General features: G+C 48.2%; 1 protein-coding gene across 6 annotated transcripts in view; it reads left to right on the forward strand.

Annotated features, from left to right (window-relative positions):
- Positions 1 to 13,903, forward strand: part of HNRNPUL1 (heterogeneous nuclear ribonucleoprotein U like 1) — a 47,973-nt gene that overhangs the window by 28,217 nt on the left and 5,853 nt on the right. For all 6 annotated transcript variants that reach the window (XM_050768429.1, XM_050768428.1, XM_050768424.1 and 3 more), the window contains exons 8-11: positions 3,052 to 3,318; positions 5,143 to 5,265; positions 5,363 to 5,491; positions 13,004 to 13,172. In XM_050768429.1, coding sequence (XP_050624386.1) covers positions 3,052 to 3,318; positions 5,143 to 5,265; positions 5,363 to 5,491; positions 13,004 to 13,172 — 688 coding nt within the window. The remainder of the gene's footprint in view (positions 1 to 3,051; positions 3,319 to 5,142; positions 5,266 to 5,362; positions 5,492 to 13,003; positions 13,173 to 13,903) is intronic.

A 13,903-nucleotide genomic window follows, 5' to 3' on the forward strand; every position in this document is an offset into this window, starting at 1 on the left:
GGCAGGCTCTGAATTATGCCAGACTTCAGGAGTTTGGGTCTTTAGGCCTGAGACTGACACAGAAGTGTTTTAGCAGGAACAACACAACTCCGCTTGCCTCTTGGTCAGATGGCTCTGTTGGTGGTAGATTAGTTGGTTGAGGGTGCTGGTTTTGTGCATTATGGTAAGTTCATATAGTGAAGCTGGTGGCCATAAGGAAGGCTAACACCTTTACACAGTCATATCTGCTCTCCATGGTCTTTTTTTTTTTTTTTTTTTGAGAAGGAGTCTAGCTGTTGCCAGGCTGGAGTGCTGTGGCGCGATCTTGGCTCACTGCAACCTCCAACTCCCTGGTTCAAGCGATTCTCCTGCCTCAGCCTCCTGAGTAGCTGGGATTACAGGCACTCGCCACCATGACTGGCTAATTTTTGTATGTTTAGTGGAGGTGGAGTTTCACCATGTTGGCCAAGATGGTCTTGATCTCTTGACCTCATGATCCGCCCGCCTCGGCCTCCCAAAGTGATGGGATTACAGGCGTGAGCCACTATACCCAGCCGCTCTCCATGGTCTTGACGTGGGCGCATGCTTAGAGATGAACAAGCATGAGGGTGTCTGACACAGAGCTGCGCCCTGTGAGCACTGAGGAGGTTAATGGGGGAGCTGGTCAAGGGAGGGTGCTTCTGTCGATTCTTGAAGGGCAATTCCCAAGGTGGTCACCTGAATAGAGAAAGAAATTGTACTTTTATATCAGAGACTGAACCTTGTATTTTGCTTCTGTCTGCTATCTAATCTCACATTTTGAGTCTTTTCTTCTCTGAGATGGGCATTTAGAAAAATATTTACCAAAAGTTTTAAAAATATAAATTTTAAAGAGGACAAAAACACTAAGAAAAAAAAAGAGCCTCTCATATCCTGCAGCCAAAGCGATGTTTCCAAAACACAGTTTTGAGCAGGCTGCTCCACTATTCAAAATAAGTCAGAGACTCTGCTCTGCCACCAGCATCAAGTTCAAATTCCTGTGGTAACTTAGAATCCCTCACATGCCAAGGTAGGCCATGTCCCCTCCCAGCACTTCAGTCCCAGCCCCTAATTTCTAGCACAGTGCCTGGCATCTTGCGGTGATAGCTAACATTCCTTGTGTGCTCACTGTGTATTAAATGTATTAGCCCATTTAGCAGAATAAACATAGGCTGTATAAAATATTATTACCTCCCCCCTTTTTTGATAAAGAAACAAGATGAAGTAACAAAGGCCACAAGTTAGTAAATGGTAGAACTGAAGCCATCCACCTTCTAAAATGGGCTGGGCGCAGTGACTCACACCTGTAATCCCAGCACTTTGGGAGACTGAGGCAGGTGGATCACCTGAGGTCAGGAGTTCGAGACCAGACTGATCAACATGGAGAAACCCCATCTCTACTAAAAATACAAAATTAGCTGGACATGGTGGCACATGCCTGTAATCCCAGCTACTTGGGAGGCTGAGGCAGGAGAATCGCTTGAACCTGGGAGGTGGAGGTTGTGGTGAGCTGAGATTGTGCCATTGCACTCCAGCCTGGGCAATAAGAGCGAAACTCTGTCTCAACAAAAAGAGGGGAATCTTAATTACTAACTTCAGCAATTCAATAAGTAGTTGTTACAGAATAAATGAATGTGGTCCCTGCATGGCTCTTCAGCGGTTCCTGAATTACTTCCCCCTCATCTTTTATGCCTCAGCCAACCTGACGTTATGTTCTGTCACTGCTAGGCTTATATACAAGCAACTAAGAAACCTCCTCAGAAACTTGCTTCTAGGTAGGTCATCTTACTGAATTATGATAGAGTGTCCTTGCCTCATTCCCCACTGGTCCCTAAGCTCTGTCGGTCCCAGATTACGCAGACATACGTATCAGAAAGAGTATGAACTCAGGGAACATGTTGAACAAGCTGAACTCAGTTCGAAAAGGCCCTGCTATGGCTTTTCTTCCACTGTTATACTCATAGACTGCCCTTTTTGGGTTTATTTTGTTTGTTTTTGTAGAGATGGGGTCTCTCTGTTACCCAGGCTGTACTTGAACTCCTGGCTTCAAGTGATCCTCCTGCCTTGGCCTCCCAAAGTGATGGGATTATAGGCGTGAGCCACTGCACCTGGCTCTTCATCAGTTTTCAGGACAGGACTGGATCACCTTTTCCTTCGTCTTCATCTCAGTCTAGGCACAAGACTCAAATACTTAGAGCTTCTTTTTTTTTTGAGATGGAGTCTCGCTGTGTCGCCCAGGCTGGAGTGCAGTGGTTGGATCTCAGCTCGCTGCAAGCTCCACCTCCTGGGGTTTACGCCATTCTCCTGCATCAGCCTCCCGAGTATCTGGGACTACAGGCGCCCGCCACCTCACCCGGCTAGTTTTTTGTATTTTTTAGTAGAGACGGGGTTTCACCGTGTTAGTCAGGATAGTCTCAATCTCCTGACCTCGTGATTCACCCGTTTCGGCCTCCCAAAGTGCTGCGATTACAGGCTTGGGCCACCATGCCCGGCCAGAGCTTCATAAAATTACCTGCTTTAGGATGGGTACAGTGGCTCAAGCCTATAATTCCAACAGTTTGGTAGGCCAAGGTGGGAAGATCACTTGAGTCCAAGATTTCAAGACCAGCTTGGGCAACATAACAAGACCCCGTCTCTACAAAAAGCTTAAAAATAGCCAGGTGTTGTGGAACATGCCTGTAGTCCCAGCTACTCAGGAGGCTGAGGTGGGAGGATTGCTTGAACCTGGAAGTTTGAGGTTGCAGTGAGCCCTAGCTAGCTATGCCACTGCACTCAGCCTGGGGGACAGGGTGAGACCCTGTCTCAAAAAAAAAAACTCTTGTTTACTTGCTTCATATCCACCAACTTTGGGGTCTTAGGCAAGGAGGACTTTGGGCTGGACATTCTCTGAGATGTTCACTGATGCTGCCCAGCTTACCTGTATGTTGGGGAAGGATACACTTCTATCTGGAAAGCTCTCCATATTCTACTCCCTGCATCTACTGTCTCCCACGTGTGACTCCCAGTGCCTACGGCAAGAGTTGGCAATCATATTCCTTTGGCTTTTTCTGCTAGGACTTTGAATGTGGAAATGACGTGGAACTGTCCTTTACCAAGAATGGAAAGTGGATGGGCATTGCCTTCCGAATCCAGAAAGAAGCCTTGGGGGGTCAGGCCCTCTATCCTCATGTCCTGGTGAAGAATTGCGCAGTGGAGTTCAACTTTGGACAGAGGGCAGAGCCCTACTGTTCTGTCCTCCCGGGGTTTACCTTCATCCAGCATCTTCCCCTTAGTGAGCGGATCCGGGGCACCGTTGGACCAAAGAGCAAAGCAGAATGTGAGGTGAGTGGGGCCAGAATGTATTGGTGGCCACCTTGCTCCAAGACAGAGGAGACACACACACACAGACTTACTGCGTGAGTAGCCTTGGGGCAAGAGGCCGCTTTGTCCAGCTCCTTAGGGTTGGACTCAGAGCTGAAAAACTGCTCTGAGTGTGAGGTGAGGGTTGTTGGTGTGATCTAAGTTGAAGTCAGAGAGGCTACCTAAATCTCAGAAAGATTCCCTCTTCTTCTTAAGCGAGGCCAGAATATGGGAAAAGGAAGGTTTTCTTACAGCAGAAAAGGACACTAGGCGCTTCTTGGGGAGTGCACTGTGCCACCAAGTGTTCTTTTTTTTTCTTTAGAGACAGGGTCTTGCTCTGTCACCCAGGCTGGAGTGCAGTGGTGCGATCACGGCTTACTGCAGCCTTGACCTCCCAGGCTCAAGTGATCCTCCCACCTCAGCTTCTCGAGTAGCTGGGACCACAGGTACATGCCACCATGCCCGGCTAACTTTTTTAGCCACTGAGCCTGGCCCACCGAGTGTTCTTGAAGGAGGTTGAGTAAGTTCCACCTCTCACCCAGAGCTATCATAAGAGATAAATGGCCTTTGGGATGATTTGATTCCAAGAGCTATACTAGTGTCTTTTTTCTTAAAACAATATTTTTCTTGTATGTGTAAGTTATTTATGCTTGTTCTAGAAAATTAAGAAGTAAAAAAATTTAAATTTTCATAATGCCATCATCTACAAATAAGTTTACTTGCAGAGTTTTGGAGGTCATCCGTTCTTTTTAATGTGCTAAGTGCCTGTTTTATGCTCACAAACATTTATCATTGAGATTTCATGGTATAAGCATTATGATGCCCTGCCCTTTTCACTTCACATTATTTTGTGAGCTTTATCCCATCACATGAAAACCCCTCTTTGAACATCATTCTTTTTTTCTTCTTTAAAGATCCTTCAAGGAAATGAACGTCTTTCTTAATGGCCTTACAAACTACTCACCGTTCCCCTCTAGTCGGGCATTTAAGATGCATCTGCGTTTACCAAATTCTAAATGTACTGAGTAGATGCAATTCATGTCCTAGTGTGTGCAGCTCTGTTCCTATTTCATACTTCAAGAAAGTTGTACCACTTCTACCCACTCCATGGGGCCAGTCCCAGTACGCAGCCCTGGGCTGTTGGCGGGGAGGGGTCACGTAATCCTGTAAATGGGCTGGGTTTGGTGGCAAACGCCTATAATTCCAGCACTTTGGGAGGCCAAGGAGGGAGGAGGATCCCTTGAGTATAGGAGTTTGAGACCAGTCTGGGCAATATAGGGAGACCCTCATTTCTACCAAAAAAAAAGAGAGAAAAAGATTAGCTGGGTGTGATGGTTTGTGCCTGTAGTTCTAGCTACTCTGGAGGCTGATGTAGAAGGATTGCTTGAGCCTGGGAGTTCAAGGCTGCAGTGAGCTGTGATTGGGCCATTACACGCCAGCCTGGGCAGTAGAGAGAGACCCTGTCTCAAAAAAACAAAATCCTATAAATGTTAATGATGACAGCACTTGGTTTTTTGTTTTTGTTTTTGTTTTTCCCCAAAGTCCTGGGATTATAGGCGTGAGCCACCGTGCCTGGCCAGCACTTGACTTAATGCTCACCCTGTCCCAGGCACTGTGCTCAGAGTCTCACAAGCCCTATCTTTTCGAATCCCAAAACCAGTACTGTGAGGTAGATGCTATTATTGCTTCCACTTTGCAGAGGCAGCCACAGCTCAGAGGTCCAGAGTCACACTCAAAACAGTCACCAACAAGGTGAGTGGTGCCACACCACCACGCCGCAACACCTTCTCTGTCTTGATCTTGTAGATTCTGATGATGGTGGGCCTGCCTGCTGCTGGCAAGACCACATGGGCCATCAAACACGCAGCCTCCAACCCTTCCAAGAAGTACAACATCCTGGGTACCAATGCCATCATGGATAAGATGCGGGTAAGGACAGCCACTGGACTCTCCTTACTTACCTCCCACCTACTGAGTGCTGCCGTGCAACTAAAACCACTCACCCCTCACCAATTCCTGCCTGCAGGTGATGGGCCTACGCCGGCAGCGGAACTATGCTGGCCGCTGGGACGTCCTGATCCAGCAGGCCACCCAGTGCCTCAACCGCCTCATCCAGATTGCTGCCCGCAAGAAACGCAACTATATCCTAGATCAGGTACTTAATGATAACCATTGTGTCCTCAGGAAAAGGGAGGGGACCCCTTGCATGCCTGGGAATCTCCCTCGGGTCCCTTTCTTTTTTCCCCATAATGATGATGGACTGCTGTGCTAGTCGGGGGGGTCAGACCTTGTCATACATGATGACATGGTCCTGCACACAGCTGAGCCCAGACTAGGATCATGATCTAGGCCTACTTACTACTCAGACTCAGCAGCAGCCCCAAAGAACATCACGTAAATACTGTTTAGCAAAATGGAAGGAGTATGGATTTCCGAGCCTGACAGACTGGGGCTTAAATCCCAGCTTGGCTACTACCTAGCTCTGTGCCTTTGGGCAGCTGACTTTATCCTCTGAATCTCCATCTCTTGGTTTATAAAACAGGGATCTCAATAGCATCTGTACACCTAACACAGGACCTGGCACTTAGTAGCTGGTGATTATTGTTAAATACTCTACAGAATAGGTAGAGTAGCTTTCATGCCAACAGCAGTGCTGTAAGGTAAATGCTATTATTGCTTCCATCATATTCTCTTCACAAATACTCATGACTGGCAGGTACATACCTAAGTCATATTTTCTACCTACATTTCAGTTAATGGTGGAGTTCTTAACATCAGGGACCTTGGAAGCTTTGCAATTGAACATAAATATTGTACGCAGGTGCAGGTGTATCCTTTTTACAAAAAAGAAGAAAAAAAAACCTTAGACAATGTTTTTGTCCCTATCTTTCAGCATTCTCAAAAGGATGAGTGACCCAAAACTCATTAGAGATTCCTGTCTCAGAGTAATGAGTTCGACATGGTTATTTCCTATGCAACGTCATACTTAACATTTGTCCTGAAGGCTTTCACAAGTAACAAAGGGTGTTTCCTTATTTTCTGTATTTGGGGATCTGTGAATGAGCCTCTGTTCCCTTTAGCCTTGCATTTGTGCTTTTTTAAGAACCTATGAGTGAGTAAATATGTAAACTAAGTCACATCCTGCCCTTGTAGCCTTCCTGAAGTGCCTTCCATACGTGTAGGCCTGGGTGCTTGGTGACCATAAGTTTTTTGTTTTTGTTTGTTTTTTTGAGACGGAGTCTTGCTCTGTCACCCAGGCTGGAGTGCAGTGGCCGGATCTCAGCTCACTGCAAGCTCCGCCTCCCGGGTTTACGCCGTTCTCCTGCCTCAGCCTCCCGAGTAGCTGGGACTACAGGCGCCCGCCACCTCGCCCGGCTAGTTTTTTTGTATTTTTTAGTAGAGACGGGGTTTCACCGTGTTAGCCGGGATCGTCTCTCCATCTCCTGGCCTCGTGATCCGCCCGTCTCGGCCTCCCAAAGTGCTGGGATTACAGGCTTGAGCCACCGCGCCCGGCCTGGTGACCATAAGTTTAAAGGGCTCCTGATAAGAGTGGAGGTGGTGACAGTGTTTGGCTTTGTCAGAATTGTAGTGGGCTTGTTAGAAGGAAATCACCAGGGACCAAGTTGCCTTCACATAGGAATGAGGATCCTGCACAAAACAGTTGAGCACAGGATAGTCTAAAAGCCATCCGTGGTTATCCCCCCAGCTCGGCCCCATCAGTATTGTATACAATCAGTGTTCTCTCCGCTTTGAAGATTTGTCTTTTAAACCCTTGGCCTCACTTTGCCTGATCCTCCTTGTCAGGGCATTTTAGAATTTTAGTCTGAATTGACCCCATTTGGACTCATTGTCGTGAAAGGGAGAGCAGTAATACCATTTTAATACTCTGAGGATACATACCTCTTTTGGATACCCCAGCCAGTATTCCTGCCTGTCTTTTTCTTGGTTTGCTGGTTAAATCAGCTATGAAACCCATTTCAAATACGTGGCCCAGGGTAGAATGATTATAGTCTAGAGTGGATCGTCTAACATCTCTGTCCAGGATGCTGAAGTGGGTTTTCTCTGGAAGCCAGGCCCATGACAGCTTTGCACTCTGAAGACCTACTGTCAGCCTTCTTGGCTGCTGCCGGCTTGTTCAGGGACAGGGTCTAGGGCTGTACCGGGTATGCCTGTGGTCTTTGGGGCTACCAGCCTCCTGCTTAAGGGACATGTGGGTCAGGCCAAGTGATCTGGGCCAACAGTGAGACAGAGAACCTAAACTCTGAAGGCTGGGGAGGAGAGTTCTCTGGTTAACCACAGATTGGAGGATTGACTCGGGGCCTGAAGCCATAGGCTACTCAGGCTGAGGGAGGGAGTATAAAGCCAGTGGTTTCACCTGTTTTGGCTTAAACCCGAAAAGTGGGTTCCAGAAAACTCTGGGTATGAGAAAGAGGGAGAGGGAAGTTGTGTGTTTGTGTATAGAAGGTTCAGAGCAGGCCCCTGGCCAATCCTGGCACTTCCATTCCACTAGCTTTGGCAGTGACAGGTAAGTTGATGATGCATAGCTGTCTCCTGGGCTAGGTGGAATTTCCAAAGGGGAAACCCATACTACAGGCAAAGTCCCTGCAGTTCCTGGATCTCAGCCCAGAACCATCTTTTGCCTCCACTAGTTTTTCCTGAGTGGTCAGACCTCCCCACATTTGGCTCTTCCGGCCTCATGTTATGTAGGTTGGCCTCAGAAATGCTCATCCTTGAGAGGGAAGGAGAGGTTGTCCGCAGAAACCAGGTGGGCCCCGTGTAAGCCAGGATTCTGCGTTTGTCTGGCCAGGACTCTAACGCCTACCCTGGGATGTATGTTATTGGGCACAAACTCTCAGGTATATGGGGGCTTTGACCTACATTCTATGATAACCTGAGTAGCCTCTTCAGGTCATGTGGGCATCACAGCTGTGGAACATCAGAGGAGAAAAAAGAGGTGGACCAGAGAGGAAACTGAGGCCTCTACAGAGGACTGTTGGACTGCTAAGTCACACACTCAGTATGCTGATAGATCACAGCCCTGCTGACTTCCCAAACAGCCATAGTCTAGAATGGTTGGGGCCATGGTGGGAATTTGGGGAAGCTTTCTGGAGGTGGAATGTCTGGGTCAGGGCACAGAGGATGATTAAAAGAGTTGGGGCTTTGTTCTGAGGAGAGTGGGGAGTCATGGTTAGGTTTTCATCCGGAGGAATATGGATAAATTTGCCTGGCTAGTAAAAGGCTGCAGAGGAGAGAGAAAGGGGGAAGGCCACATTACTTCAGGTGGCTCTTTGGGGTCCTCTTTTGGAGGTGGGAAGCCTCTGGAATGAGATGCTTTCTGGCCTTGTCCCAGAGGGCCTCAAAATGGAGTACAGAACAGGAACTGACTGGCCTGCTGTGAGGCAAACAAGTTGCCCTTCTGGAGGCTTCTGGGGAGCCTCCGCAGGGCCATGTTGCCCAAACCCACCCCAGAGTAGGGCACTGTTGCCTAGGAGTTCCATTAGAGGGCTCTAGCAGCCCAGAGCCAGGCCAGGCATCAGTTAGAATCAGGGCCGGATGGGTTGACATCACAGTCAGAACATGTCATTCTAGTCCTCATTTGCATCCTGGTCAGCAGGTGCCACACTTTTGCCTGAAACAGAAACCCAGGGCTAGAACAGTATCCCACAGTAACCTGCGTCTTATTTGCAGGCCTTGGAAAAGGGATGTTTCTTTCCTTCACCCCTGACCAACCATCCCTAGAGCCTGAAGCCCATTCTATTTTTCATACTCTAGCCAGTTCTTTTCCTATAAATGTGGTTCTTTTGACTGGAATTCACCTCACTCTGAGTCCAAAGCAAATCTTTACTCATCATGGCCTTCACTTTGCTCCTCAGATCTAGCTAGGTTTCTCCTGCTGCCAGTATGACCCTGGTGAGCTGTGACAAGTGAAAGTAGACAGGGACAGTGGGGCTTGAGACAGCCTGGGCTGTTACGTCATCACTCGTACCTGCTGTGTTCCCTCCTCTCTCCCTCAGACTGTTACACACCAAAACTCCCCATATAGTTTCTCTGAGAAACCTAACTGTTGTCCCTTAGTCTATGTCACAGGGGCCAGGGAACACAGCCAGCCACATTTTCTCTCAGAATCAACATCTTCAAGCAGGGTGGGACTGGGAGAAGCAGGAGCTAGGCAGAGGGAATGAAAGCAACTGGAAAAGCTGACCTAGCTGTTGTGCTGGTCTCATAGCAACAGCCGCCAGCAGCCCCCAGCGACCACAGAAGTGCTGGGCTGGTCCAGGGGCTGTGACCTCACTGTGTTTGCTGTGGCAACAGCCACCAGCAGCTAATTCCCTTTCCTCCAGGAAAGCCAAGTATTTGCATTTCTGCTGGTGTGGTTTAGATACTCTTCTTCCCTTCCCTAAGCCAAGGAGTAAGTGGAGGGAGGCGCAGTCTTAAAAATCATTGCTGAGGATTCTCAGCACCTCAATTCCGAAGTGCCTGAGAAGCCATCTCTCAGAGTCTGCCCACTTCCAAGGACAAAGGCCAGCTATTTATGAGTCCAATCTGTTCCGCCTCCATTCCTCCCATCCCATGAAGCTGCAGGGACTAGCCGTCTTGGCAGAATTGCTTCTCTTTTCTGTCTCCTCATCAGTGCATTGACAGGGCGGTTGTACCACATGGAAGACCTCAGGACGTGTCACTCCATGCCCTGGCAGTTCAGAGGAATCAAAGTAGGATCACTTAGGAGCAAACAAAACAAAACAAAACAAAACAAAAGGCAGAATGGTCTGGGGTCATATTCACCCTGGCACCTACCTATGGTGGGCTTTTGTGTCAGAAGAAAATTATATTTAGCTGAGGAAGCCAAACTCTTTCTTCCTGTGACCAGATGCCACGTTCTGCTTTGCTTTTAGGAATGGAGTCAAAGAAGAGTAGCGGGGAAGGGGGACTTAACTTTTCCTCTGTAACATGATGTTCCTTTTCAAACCATTTGTGGCCCAAGGGCTCTTTGTGGGCCAGTGTCCAAGACCCCAAGAACAAGTATGTGTGTGCCTGTCACCCACATGACTGCCCACAGCCTCCTTCATGGGGGTAGGGACACTTTGCCTGGGGCACAGGGAAGAACATTTTTTCCTGGCGCATGGTTCAGGGCCAGAGGATCTGGTTAGTTTAAGCAGCTGCACCCGTGGCCCAGAACTTCCAACAGATCTGTGCTGGAGTCCCTGGCCCCTGGCTAATCCACATCTAGCACCCTGTTCCTATGTCTTAGAAGAGGATCTCTTAGCCGGGCGCGGTGGCTCAAGCCTGTAATCCCAGCACTTTGGGAGGCCGAGACGGGCGGATCAGGAGGTCAGGAGATCGAGACCATCCTGGCTAACACGGTGAAACCCCGTCTCTACTAAAAAATACAAAAAACTAGCCGGGCGAGGTGGCGGGCGCCTGTAGTCCCAGCTACTCGGGAGGCTGAGGCAGGAGAATGGCGGGAACCCAGGAGGCGGAGCTTGCAGTGAGCTGAGATCCGGCCACAGCACTCCAGCCTGGGCGACAGAGCGAGACTCTGTCTCAAAAAAAAAAAAAAAAAAAAAAAAAAAGAAGAGGATCTCTTGTAACCTTGTTTTTTCCTCAAGCTTCAATTTTCCTTGGTACTTTCCACTGAGAAGCCTCTCCTGGATAGTCAGTCCTATAGGCCTTATTTTCAGATCCACTCTGGGTGTTGACTTGTTTCACTGCCCACCCCCCTTGGCACTTGCCAGAGATTTTTACATCTGCAAATCCTCTCCAGAGCCAGGACGAGGGTGATGATCCTTGTCTTTCAGACGAGGAAATTTGAGACTCAGGCTACTTGAGGCCTTGTCTGGAGTCTCACAAATAGTAAAGGGCACAGCGGGGATTTCAAGCCCAAGTTTCTTCCCCAAAGCCTGTGTTCTTTCCACCCTGTCTCACTGTCCCTGTCTATCTGCTTGGGAGATCACTATAAGCGTAACCTTTTCTTTGGTCTGAGTTGCTTCAAGTCAACATGACAGTATAAATATCTACCCAGTGATGACTACATCAGTGGCAGCTCACAGTTGTGGAGTGTTGGCTGTGAGCCAGGGCCTGGGCTTAGATGAGGTCTTTTACTCACATGGACTCATTCAGTCTTCACAGCAACCATAAGACATCCATGCCGTTTTCCCTTTTCAGAGCTTGATTTTACAGAGGCTGAGGCTGGGCCATCCCAGTGCACTGCCTTCCTCCCCATCAAGGTGTCTCCCGCCCTGGAGGCCACCTGTGTCCCCCTACTTGGGTAGTTTCTTGCACTTTGTCAGTTGCTTTATGGACATTCTCTTACTCAGTTCTTGCCAGCCCAGGAAGGGAGGCTTTTCAACACCGTATTACAGATGAGGCAACCGTAAGGACTGGCCAAGGTGCGTTAGTAGCCACACCAGGACTTGACCCTAGACTCTTTGCACCCAACTAGGCCGTATCTTCAGAATACATTTCTTTTGTTGTTCATTTGTACGTGCCCCTTTACAGACTGTTTTCCCCATCTGTAGCTTCTTTCTTGGGTGTCTGTTAGAGCCACTAAAAAATTGTCTAAATGCAGTTAAAAACTCCTTACTCCGTTTCTGCTGAGTTCCCGAGTTTCCATAGGGAGGGTACCTGTATAGATGCCTGGGTCTCAATTCTAGAGGTTCAGGCTCAGGAAGTCTCAAATGAAGTTTGGGCTGCTCACTTTTTAAGTAGTGTCCACATGATTCAAGTATACAGGCTGAGTCTATGGAACCCTGAGTCCAACAGAGGTAGACCCCATTCCCAAAGGGCCCAACATGAAGGAGGTATTCAGTAAATGGAAGCTGATGTTGTTACTGCTCTCAACCACGTATGTGCTAGAGCACCGCTCTGCCAGCACCAGCCCAGGACACACCTGCCATCACTTAGAGGAAGAGAAGGAAACATTAGGAGCAAAACTGCACTTGTGAGAAGCAGAGACTCCTGACCTGTCGAGCTTGCTGGTTAGAAGCTTGTGGGTGAGGCTGATGTTTCAGAGAAGGACTGAGGGAATAAAAGTACCAATGTTAATGAGAACAAACTACAAAACTGTCCAAAGGAGCTGGTTAATTAGCAGCATAGCTAATCTATAGGTATTATACAGCCATTAAAAAAGAATACTGCACAGAAAAACTTTAGAGAAAGTTTCATGTTACATGAAAAAGAGCCTTAGGAGGATGTGCATAATACAATTCTTTTTGTGTAAAATCACACAGATACTTCTAAAAGCGCACAGAAGAAATTCATTCTTCATTCTGTCTGGGAAGTAGGGCTGGCACTAAGGGAATGCAGGGGTTTTTCCTCTAAACTTTATGCCTTATACTGTGAATTTTTTACCAAGAGTATGTATTAACTTTTAGAATAGGGGAAAGAAATTGTAAGGCCCAGTACCAAGAACAAATAGGATTAAAAAGCAAAGTCCCAACCATTAGGAGTCCTTTGCCCTGTGCCTGTCTGCAGCCACTTACCTAAGTCAGTTCATTTGCTGAGGGTGACTCAGGAATCTTCAAAGTAAAGAAGAGCTGTTTCCTGAGTTTCTCTGCTTACAAGGAGCACTAATATCCTTTTCTCAGTCCCTGGCCTACATAATACCCCTCAGAGGAAAAAACCAACTCTTAATGTACCATCTCTTGCCTCTTCTGTTACCTTACCTTAGACAAATGTTTATGGGTCAGCCCAGAGACGAAAAATGAGACCATTTGAAGGCTTCCAGCGCAAAGCCATTGTGATTTGTCCCACTGACGAGGACCTGAAAGACCGAACAATAAAGCGAACCGACGAGGAAGGGAAGGATGTCCCAGATCATGCGGTCTTAGAAATGAAAGGTAGGAAATGAGTGCTTCCCAGAGGAACATCACTGCAGGGTCCTGGAGAGAAGAAGCTCTTTACTCAGTTTGCCCTTCCCTGGCTCCCTAATGATTTCTTTTTTGATCTTATTCTTTCTTTGCTTCTACTTTGTCCCTTCCTTGTCTACCACAGCTGTGAATGGAAAAGCTACCCATTTCTCTTGTGTGGGGGTTTTGTTTTGTTTGGTTTGGTTTGGTTTTTTTTTTTTTTTTGAGACGGAGTCTTGCTCTGTCGCCCAGACTGGAGTGCAGTGGCGCGATCTCGGCTCACTGCAAGCTCCACCTCCTGGGTTCACGCCATTCTCCTGCCTCAGCCTCCCAAGTAGCTGGGACTACAGGCTCCTGCCACCTCGCCCGGCTAATTTTTTGTATTGATGGGACGGGGTTTCACCATGTTAGCCAGGATGGTCTCGATCTCCTGACCTCATGATCCGCCCACCTCGGCCTCCCAAAGTGCTGGGATTACAGGCTTGAGCCACCGCGCCTGGCCTTGTGTCGGGGTTTTCAGGTGGGATGGGACTGGGGACAGCATGAGGGAAAGGATGTATGCGAGCTAAAGCTGAAAGTCCTGCGTGCTCACCCTGCCTCTGGCCCCAGATGGGCTGACTGTGGGCAAGCCTCAGTTTGTTTCTCAGTAAAAATAGGGATGGTGATGCCATCCATCTGACCCATTCCCTGGGATGAGGCCTGAGGGAGCTGAGCACTGTGGC

Source organism: Macaca thibetana, chromosome 19 (genome assembly GCF_024542745.1).
Source record: "Macaca thibetana thibetana isolate TM-01 chromosome 19, ASM2454274v1, whole genome shotgun sequence".
Classification (NCBI taxonomy): Eukaryota; Metazoa; Chordata; class Mammalia; order Primates; family Cercopithecidae; genus Macaca; species Macaca thibetana.